General features: G+C 41.6%; 1 protein-coding gene across 1 annotated transcript; it reads left to right on the top strand.

The window, feature by feature from the left end:
* The first annotated feature begins 2,069 nt into the window (after positions 1 to 2,069).
* On the top strand, positions 2,070 to 9,695 carry LMOD2 (leiomodin 2). Its single transcript, XM_037387397.1, has 3 exons — positions 2,070 to 2,929; positions 7,464 to 8,795; positions 9,127 to 9,695. Exons 1-3 carry the CDS (start codon positions 2,657 to 2,659, stop codon positions 9,151 to 9,153), a joined length of 1,632 nt encoding a protein of 543 aa, XP_037243294.1. The 5' UTR covers positions 2,070 to 2,656; the 3' UTR covers positions 9,154 to 9,695.
* The last annotated feature ends 1,087 nt before the right edge of the window (positions 9,696 to 10,782 follow it).

Below are 10,782 nucleotides of genomic sequence, written 5' to 3'. Positions count from 1 at the left end.
AACATCTTTAAATTCTCTCATCCCATGGCTAGAATGGACATCACTGACATTTTATATATAGAAAAACATCACCACTGACCCAGTGCTGTATCATGCCTCAGCAAGGAATAGCATTGAAGGTAATCATGTTGCTGCCAACGACTGGACTGAATCTTCCTTTGGAATATTATTTTAGAAGTGAGTAACGCATGTTGCTTTTTGAAGTTCCTTTGAGTTTGAAAAATTTGGATTATACATAGAAAACTTTAAATAGACAATTCAGGAATCTGTATGTTTGTACTTTTTATTATGGACTCAGCCCAGGAAGATTCAGAGACATTTTGTTGTGTCTGAGGAGAAAAAGAAAAGCAGAAAGCTCAGAATTTTCTGGGAAATAGTATACTTGAATAGATTTAATTTTTAATAGCATGGTTTTGCTTTTAATATTGTACATATCTATGTTGTACATGTCAACGTTGTACTAATAATATGTAGCACATTTCTAAAAGCATTTCAGTTTCCATCAGTGTTTTCCAACAGAAAATCTGTTCAGTGCAAATTTTCTGACCAAGTCCATCTAAAAATGTTTGCAACAAAACATTGTCTGCAACAGTGCACCCAAGAAAGATAATTTCATTGTGCTGCTTCTCTGGTAACTCGAATGATAACGAAGTAAACCATTGTCCTAGACATAATGAAGAAATAAAATTGCTTGGATTTCTGATCTATTCATTTAATTAATGCCAATGTCAGCATTCACAATGCAAAGTTAAAAGAAAAAAGGTATTTATTATTTTTTCCTGCTGTTTCACATTGTATGTAATTTGGCCTAAGCATCGTTTCTGCAAGTGCAGCTCAAAGAGTGAACAGAACTTCTACTGACCCACTGACTTGTCTAGTTACAGGTAACCCATCACAGTATCTTATACCATGAAAGTAACACTCTTAGGTCCATAAGCCAAACTGTTTTGCATCTTCTTCCTCTTTATTTTATGCAATTATTTGGTCAATGTAAATGACCTGAAAATATTTATTTTATTTTAAGATGCACATTATTCTTTAGTCTGCTTTATTAATGTATTTTGTGTATTAGGGAAGACTAGAATTGTAAACTTTCATTCCATTTCTTGAGCAAGCTAAACTGCATGAAATTCATATAGAAAAATGATCAAAGGAAAAGTGTAATTTCTTTATCAAGTCTGTTTATGAAAATCATGCTCGATCTCCTCTCTCCGTTGCCAGTAAAGCAATATGCTTAATAATAAAACTAAATGAGCTATTTGGCTAAAAATCATAGATCAGTTCTTGTGTCCAATCCATACTAACCTAAAAGAGATGATGTTGGACAAGAATAGTACTTCAAATTATTTTCATTTCTATTTCCATTACATACTGTCTTGACTATCTAAAAATAAACCTGTGTGTTATCATTTAATAAGGTTGATTTATAGTATTATAGATGTGCTCCTACTTCCCTGTACCAAAACCAACCTTCTCTCTCTCTCCGCCTCCCCGCACCACCACCGCCCCCCCCAAGCCTGCAGATATTGCTGGCCTGCATGTTTCAGAAAACATAGCTAGTTTACCATCATTCACTGCTAATAGAGAAAAGAAAAAGACAATGTGAAGGTCAAGCTTTCATTCCGTATTTTCTTACATTGGAAGAGACATGTCTATAAAAATAATAAGAATATCGGAATAATAGATCATTTATTAGTGGACATGATAATGTAGATATACACTTAAAATCAAGAATTGAAGGGCACTCTCCAGCTGCACACCAGTCAGCTACAGCAAGCGATAAGCATCAATTAAAATAGCCACTAGGGGCCTTCATTTGCTAGGGGCTGTCAAGTGATGGAGACAGAGTTGGGGTCTGCCCACCCAGGGCCGGCTGCCCCTAAACCTCTGAGGTCCCTGCTCACTCCTTCAGCAAAGCACAATTCTCCACGTGAAAAAAAAATAAAAAAAAATCACAGGAACTCCAAATGGACATGTCAAGATGATTCTCCCTCTGATCATCCTCAAAAAAACAGGGGAATTAATCAATAATCCAGTTATGTGATTTGTTATAGGCAAGGCATGACATTGCGGGCGTGCTGCTCCCCACAGGTGCTGGCATGCCGACCTCTTTCCCTCAGGCTGCAAACACCTTGGAAAAATAACAGCGTGGTTCCACTAGAAAACCGTGAAAATGAGAGGAAGTCTGCTGAGCAGCAGCAAGGGTGTTTTATTTCCAGCCCCTGTGGCAGCTCAGGATTAAATGGATTTTCATTGTTCTTTCTCCACTGCAGTTTGGACACACAGTTGGTGTAAATGTGCCCGGGGTTTTACTTGCTGCTGCCCTCCCCTCTGCGAGGCTGGTATTCTCCTGCTAGCCGCCTGCTCTAAATATGGCCACGGCCAGTGTGTCAATAATCCCCCTCTTTAAGGGACCTGCAAACACTAGTGTTGGGACATTCTTGCTGTTCAGATGTCTAGCTGACGTCTGATGCTTAAAACGGAGCATGCTTTCATCCCTTCGTGCATTGTCGTAAGCCCCCGATGATTACTCTTAAAAGGGTGCCTCTGCTACGCAGGGAAACAGTTGCTGACCAAACGAGACACAGCTTGCTTGCTTCAGCCTTCTTGAATGCCTGGTCACTTCAGCTTTGTACCAGCCTGACCAAGCAGGACCATGTCTACCTTTGGCTACAGAAGAGAGCTCAGTAAATATGAGGACATTGATGAAGATGAGCTCCTCGCTTCTCTCACTGAAGAGGAGCTGAAGGAGCTGGAGCGGGAGCTGGAGGACATAGAGCCCGACCGTAACCTTCCAGTGGGACAACGGCAGAAGAGCCTGACGGAGAAAACACCGACAGGGACTTTCAGCAGAGAAGCACTGATGGCCTATTGGGAGAGGGAGACCAGGAAACTCTTAGAAAAAGAGAGACTGGGTGCGTGTGACAAGGTAAGACACTGAGACACTTGCTGTTTCCTGGAAATATTTGGGTTTGTTCTTCCCTGCCATGGTCTCACTGTTCCATTTTCTTTCAGTCTCTTGTACTATTTTTAAGAGCATTGCTAGCCACACATTTGTGCCTGCTAAAGCGCTGCCTATTAGCTCAGAGAGTTTTTGCTCATCTGAAGGTTCCCTAAATGCTCTGTTGAGAACAGAAGAAAGTTCTCTAAAAACTTATCATTCGTGATTAAAATAGGAAGAATTTAAAGGGCATGTTAGAAATTATTGCCAGGTAGCGATGTGGACTTTTGGGTAACATTTGATTTTGTTTAAAAGCTAAAAAAATTGCTTTTTCCTTTCCTACAAAAAATCGGTATTGACTGCTGAGAAGCATGTCAGGAAGACAGTTTTGAATACATCTTATGTCAGAAGTCAAGTAAGTGGCCGCCAGGCTTCATGCTCGCTGGAAGGAAGCTGCACTGCGGTCAGCAGCTAATGTTGCTTTGTTCCTGCTGCGGATCCTTGGCTCAGCTCAGGAGTCTTCTGGCAACTGTTGTCAGAGGATAACTGGAAGTTATTTAAAAAATGGCCTGGGGTAGAGTCATCTGCTAAACCATTTTATCAGTATTCCCCAAAAAACCAACCAATACTGCTTGTTAGGCAAGTCGCCCCCCAGAATAAAAATATTAATAATAAAAGCCAGTCCCCAAACTGCAAATGAACAGTATAGCTGGGTAGGAGTGAAGGGCTCAGTCCTAGCAGGCGATGAGCACTCTCAGTCTAACCTAATGTCCCTGTCGGCATCGCCCGGGCCCCTGCTAGAAGAATCTGTGACACTGAGGTCTATCAAAAAGCAACTTCTGTTTTCACATTGGCTCCATGTAGTTTCAAAGCGAAGTGGGGATTTGGGGAAGTGAGTAGCTTTTTTATGTTTAAGCACTGCTTCGGGCCAAGCTCTGACTCTGTTTATGAGGTCACCTTTTCCCATGTTTAAGTAGAAAATAATAGAACAAAGGTAAAGACAGCAAAACTGGGCAGAGAACTTCTAACAGCCTTGATTCAGGACCTCAGTTCATTTGCAAGGAAATAATTGCAGTTTGTACATTAGATAAAATATTATCCTAGAGATAAATCACCTGGATTAAATTAGCCTACAATAATAATATCCAGGATTTCTTTACACATAAGTGTTCTCTCCTGCTCCTGAATGGTAGTGTACTGTCTTTGCAGGCAAGTGCGGAGACCACTAGCTGTCATCAGACCATTAGTATCAGCTTGCAGACATTGACTTCAGTCCCTGTTCTTCAAATCATAGGGAGGCAATGGCAAGATTAATGTTTATTTCCAGCTGAGCCTGGAACTCGAAACCTGGACAGTTGCAAAAAACCTTCTGAACAGGTCTACTTCAGTGTCTTACATAGTGGCAGGATTCTTTTTTTGCTCTTTCCATGTCTATACAGCATTAACGATGGGTACTGGCTAAACTAGCCGGTGCTAGCAAAAGCCTCTATACTTTTTGATCTGAGAAGAAATTTGCTAAATGTGTGAGTAAATATGAAAATGTTTACATGCTGGTGTAGAAGGCACAAAGTCTGACTCCACTGAAGGCAGCAAGAAAGCTCATTCTGAGTTTCTTAAGAGCAGTTTTCTTCTTCCCCTCAATGCTCTGAAAGTTAGACACCTTATCTAAGATGGTTATTTGTGCTCCTTCTATAGTTAGAGGTGAGAGATCAGCCCCTCCAGAAGGCAAACATCCTGCAGATAGCCTTTTAGGGTGAGCGACTTGCCCTTCAGAGATATTTACCTCTCTGCATTGACTATTTTATCCTAACTTTTCACCGAGTTAGTACTACGAAGTAAGATGAAGCCTTGCAGGCTGCCTGCAGCAGTCCTGTGCTGAACGATGCCTCTATGGATCTGCAAAGAGAAGAGTACTCGATTTCAAACTTACTGGGCAGATTGTTGTGACACCATATGATGTAATGTGACAGGAAACTAAATTCCCTCTTTGACCCCAGAAATGCCGCTCAGAAAAATGTCAAGTGGTTTTTTTTATTGATCTAGCGTCATCAAGCTTATTAGCAGTCCATTTAGATGCACCAACTTCTGCTCATCTAGAGCTGTGTGGAAGGCTGTAATATGTATTCCTGGGCAGATAAAAGCGTAGCCATGAAGATGGGTTCCTGGATGCCTGGTGTTTTCAGCTTTTATAAGTCTGAATATATGTATAGAAACTACGGATATAAATCTTAGTCCTATAATAAACCTGGCTTAAACACAGCGCTGTTTCTGTATGTAGCACAGCATCTCTCAGTGTGAGGGCCTTCCTGCACCTGATCCACAGGAGAAGCAATGGGGCCAGACCCTGCAAGACCTCCACGTGCAGGTCAATAGGGCCAGACCCTGCAAGACCTGCAGGTGCTGCAAGCTCAGGAATGACAGGCTGGAACAGCTCGAGGTCCTGTTTCATTAGAGTCACGCTTCTGCAAACATTACCATTACTGTCTGTTGTGCATGTGTCACAACGCAGAAATCTGTTTAGGATTGGGAAACAATACCATGCAATCTGTCATTACTATTATTTTAACATTTCCCTGCATTTTTAGAGCCGGATAATTAAGCAAACCTAAAACTGCACAAGTTTTCTAAAAATGGGCTGTCATGTTAACAGCACTTTCGTTTTCCAGAAGCACAAAACAGAATCACTGTGTCTCTGCAGACTGTACTTACTTTGTAAAATACCCTCTAGTATTTTACAGAGACTTGTCGTGCTTTAACCCCGGCCGGCCGGCAACCAAGCACTACACAGCTGCTTGCTTACTCCCTCTCACCCAGAGGGATGAGGAGGACAATCAGAAAGGAATGTGAAACTCAGGGGTTGAGATAAGAACGATGTAATATGTAAAGCAAAAGCTGCGCACACAAGCAAAGCAAAGCAAAGCAAGGAATTCATCCCCACTTCCCACGGGCAGGCAGGTGTTCGGCCATCCCCAGGACAGCCGGGCTCCATCACATGTAACAGTTACCTGGGAAGACAAACGCCATAGTGCCAGATGTCCCCCCCTTCCTTCTTCTTCCCCCAGTTTATATACCCAGCATGCTGTCATACGGTATGGAATACCTCTTTGGCCAGTTTGGGTCACCCGTCCTGGCTGTGTCCCTCCCAGTTTCCCGTGACCCTCCAGCCCTCCTGCTGGCAGGGCCCAAGAAACTGGAAAGTCCTTGACTTAGTATAAACATTACCTAAAACACACGCTAAAACCATCAGTGTGCTATCAACATGGTTCTCACACCAAATCCAAACCACAGCCCCGCACCAGCTACTAAGAAGAAAATTAACTCTGTCCCAGCTGAAAACAGGACAAGACTAAAATATGAATGTTGCTAAAGTCGTGCATACAGACCAATTATAATTCATCCAAAATTTTATAAACATTTGCAAATGTAAATAAAAAGGCATACCCTATGGCTTGTCCAGTAGACAAAACAGGACATATTTTTGGGCAAGAGGTTTAAGGTTGGTCATAGCATATAGGTTCAGTCGGGGCCCATACAACACTGCCGTGCTTCTGGAGTCCTCCAGGTGGAAGTGGGCTTTCCTGGGGTGCAGACCTTTTGCCACTCCTGCGCAGAGAATTGCCTCTGCCACCGTGACTGCTAAGGGCGCCAGGCAAAGCTTTCAGAAGTGGTTCTAAATTTGCTTTCTTGGTGCCCACCAGACACACTAAAATAACTTCGGGGTTTAGAAAAACAATCAGTTTACTCTGTAGGCAATTAATTATAACAAGTTACAGTATGGCAGCTGCCCTATGACAGCTGTCAGTGAGCACAGTCTTCGCTCTTGGCAAACATGGAGAAATTCAGGGATTATTGTCATGTGATTAATTGTTACCTGTGGGAATGTACCTGAATATTTTCTTCACAAATAGCTTCTAAGTGTGTATAGCCCATGTAGTGCATCCAGAGTCTTTTCAAGATGACTCCTGTAATTCTGCATTATTTTGCATGTCCGTATGCATGTTTACATGTGCAGACACTATTTGCATTCTAAATCGTGGTAGTCTTTAGCCATTTTAGATGTGCTAACATATGCAATGCCTGAGCATTGACAAAGACATCTCATCCTTATGAAATTAAGATACTTGTTGCTCATAGAACGTGTCCATTCTGAAACTGCAGTCTTGTTTTTCTTCTGGCAAGGATCCAAATAATATCCCCTTGTGGACATGCTAACACATAGAAACCATGAAGTATGTCCATGTTGCAATGTCTTGTATCAAATTTTCTCTTGGCAGAATTCACTGATGTCAGTAAAACTGTTCCAATTTATACTCAGTATTTTTCTTCTAAAGAGTGTGAAATAAGTAATGTTAAAAAGGTGTTAGGTGCTGAAGCATTTTCTGTTCTCCTAACTGTTTCTGGGGATTTAGTTTTAGCTTTCAACATTAACTTACATAGTTTCAAGATAATTGTTTTTGTGCAAAAAGGCAGTAGCTCCATTACTGCAATCGTGTTTAACATCGACACCTACATTCCTGTTCAGGATTCTGAGCAAGAAGACGACAATCCGGAAGACATTCAAGAAGAGTATTTCACAGAAAGCAATAGTGAAGTGTCTGAGGAGGCATATACTGAAGAGGATGATGAAGAAGAAGAAGAAGAAGATGAAGAGGAGGATGAAGATGAGAGTGAGGATGAGGAAGAGCAAAATGCTGCAGCTGGTGAAAGACCTGAGGATGGCAGGAGTTCTGACCACATCAGACGCAAAAAGTGTAACAGCGCAAAGGACAATGAAGACTTACTCAATGGTCATGATGAAAAAGACACCGACAATCTGAGCTTAAAAAGCAGTGCCATCCACCCTTGTGGAAATCCAACAGTTATTGAGGATGCTTTGGAAAAAGTTAGGAACAACGACCCTGACACCACAGAGGTCAATCTGAACAACATTGAAAACATCACTTCACAGATGCTTATACAATTTTCTCAAGCCCTAAGGGACAACACAGTGGTTAAGTCATTCAGCTTGGCTAACACGCATGCTGATGACAACGTTGCAATAGCTATTGCTGGTATGTTAAAGGTAAATCAGCATATAACTAGTCTGAATATCGAGTCAAATTTTATCACAGGCAAAGGAGTGCTGGCCATCATGAGAGCTTTGCAGAATAACAAGGTTCTAACAGAACTGCGATTCCACAATCAAAGGCACATCATGGGCAGCCAGGTGGAAATGGACATAGTTAAACTGTTGAAAGAGAACACGACTCTGGTCAAGCTTGGATACCACTTTGACCTTGCTGGCCCAAGAATGACCATGACAAGTATCCTGACAAGAAATATGGATAAACAAAGACAAAAGCGTATGCAGGAGCAGCGGCAGCAAGAGTCTGGTTGTGACGGAGCCATCAATCCAAAGACAAAAGTTTTGCAGAAGGGGACGCCTCGATCCTCCCCTTATGTGTCACCCAAGAGCTCACCATGGTCCTCTCCAAAACTCCCTAAGAAAGTGCCACCAGTGAAAAGTCAGCCTCCTGTACCCCCACCTCCCCCTCCACCCCCACCTCCTCCTCCTCCCCCTCCCCCGGTTATTCCAGAGAAGAAGGCACCAACCAGGAATATAGCTGAAGTCATCAAAGAGCAAGAAAGCTCAAAAAAAGCCTTACAGAATGGACAGAAAAAGAAAAAAGGCAAAAAAAGCAAAAAACATGAGAACAGCATATTGAAAGAAATTAAAGATTCTTTAAAATCAGTTTCAGACAGAAAATCAGAGGAAGGTTCACGACCCTCCACCCGTCCTTCCACCCCACAAAGATCTCTCCATGACAACCTTATGGAAGCAATTCGGGCAAGCAGCATAAAGCAATTAAGGCGGGTAAGTAAGAGATCCTATTTCAGTAACTGATTGTGGCTCAGGTATAGCACAAGCTCAATTAATTTTAGTACATATATATAAAATAAAATATTCTTAGAAATGTGAGCATAAGAAAGCACTTGGGAGGAGGCTTTTCTCTGATTAGGCTTTTCTTAGCACAGATTTATGTTTGGCTGAGTTTTACAGAAAGTGGGGTACTTTCCCAGGTTCAAGCTTGTTACAGGAGGTGGTGCATAGCACAGGGCTCTTGGGAGTGTGTCTCTGGTAGGAATTTTGTCATTTAGACTGTACAGCAAATGTAATGGACACCCTCCCCACCCCCATTTCATAGGTGGAGGTACCAGAAGCCCTTCGGTGAAAGCCTGGATGACAGAAGAGGCAGAGCACTGCAGTGGTCGAGGGGACACTACTCGTCCATTCACTGGTGGCAACACAGAGTGTCCAGCAAGCTGCTTCCAAAGTACACTCTTAGATTCAAACCATTTCTATTTTATTTCAAAGAAATAAACCCACTACATATGAAACAATGCTTTAGGGATACATTTGCCTTGTAATCTGTAAATATGGAAATAATTTTTCTTTTTTATTTAATGAGATTTCTATTGAGAAATTGCTGTTTATTTAGATATTCTTTTCAATATCTGATTGCACATCACTGGACAACTTCTTCACACTGAGATGCAATAGTTTACCAACCTGTGGTTTCTTCTTTTTTCCATGAATTTACAATAAATGTGGTTTGAAGCTTTCAAGCAGACACATAGTCCTGTGTTTCTGTGAGTGAACACCTACCAGATGTTTGCATTAAGTTCATGAGCATTAGGGAAGCCTCCTGAGATCTTTCTCAGCTGTACCCATCAAGCCTGCTTGGAGGATAGCACCAGGGCCTATATGTTAATGAATATGTTTCATACTGACATGGGAAAAAAATGGTTTGTAAAGCTGTATACAACTAGAGTAAAGCTGTGGGCTGTCAGGTCATTGGTGTGGTGTACCAGGTCCTAAATCTTGATCTAACAGAAGGGGAAGTGGGTGACGAATAGAGCTGCAGTTCATATTGACTTAAAGGTTAAAAATTAATGTAGATATTTTAAGGTTGCAGCAGAATTATGCAATTATCCATTCAGTACAAGTGCACATGGCTGTATCTGGGCAGAACTAACTCCAGTGCAGACATTCAGTCAGAGAAACTTGAAAAGCAATCTAGCATTCGGGTGGAAAAACTCATATGATATCAGGTGAACAACAAGCAGAGTGTGAACTGTCAATATGGTATGGTGGAAGCCGAGCCAGTATCATTTGGAGATGCACGGCTGGACGTATCACATCACAGGCGATGGCATGAATAGCCCTTCTTCATGTAGTACTAGACATCTCCCTCTGTCATCGTTATGGTTCTGGGTGCTTCAGCTAGTGTGAAGGTAGCGATAACATGAAGAAAACTGAGCAGTGGCCAAAATGTTGAAAGGCAAGAGGATATACATGTTTAGAAGCACTACTAACTATTAACTAGTTTGCTCATTTCAACAATAAATATAGGAATTAGTATTTCTTTGACATAAAACTACACCGAAGTTATTACTTAAGAGTACCCAGCATTGCAGTGGTACTGAAAAAATACAGGTAAGCGTCAATCTAGAAATATTAATGAGACAGATTTCCCCAGAAACAGGAACAAATTACTGGAGGGAAATCAAGCATAATGGAGAGGGGATCCATTAGTGAGTTGTCATGAATGTTACTATTACAGCAAGAAAACGGTGAAGATATCTTTTTGCTTTTGTATTTATTGACTAGAACATACCAAAAGCAATGTACAACTAATTGAAACACTTTCTAACATTCTTCCTCTTGCCTCAGGATCACAACAACTCTTGAGTATTTCTAGACCCAGTATCACAGGAAATATGGTACGTACCACTAGTCTTTAGCTGCCTTTATAACTGCGTGGGCTCCCATAGCCTAAAAATCAACCTATGGTTGATCT

This window comes from Falco rusticolus, chromosome 5 (assembly GCF_015220075.1).
Source record: "Falco rusticolus isolate bFalRus1 chromosome 5, bFalRus1.pri, whole genome shotgun sequence".
Classification (NCBI taxonomy): domain Eukaryota; kingdom Metazoa; phylum Chordata; class Aves; order Falconiformes; family Falconidae; genus Falco; species Falco rusticolus.
Note: the sequence above shows the minus strand (reverse complement) of the source record. Positions and strands in the feature narration are given on the sequence as shown.

Excerpts from the sequence above, each read along its gene's own strand:
- LMOD2 (XM_037387397.1), top strand. The coding sequence starts at position 2,657 with ATGTCTACCTTTGGCTACAGAAGAGAGCTCAGTAAATATGAGGACATT. Across the intron at positions 2,930-7,463 it reads GACTGGGTGCGTGTGACAAG|GATTCTGAGCAAGAAGACGA; the intron begins GTAAGACACTGA and ends ATTCCTGTTCAG. Across the intron at positions 8,796-9,126 it reads GCATAAAGCAATTAAGGCGG|GTGGAGGTACCAGAAGCCCT; the intron begins GTAAGTAAGAGA and ends CCCATTTCATAG.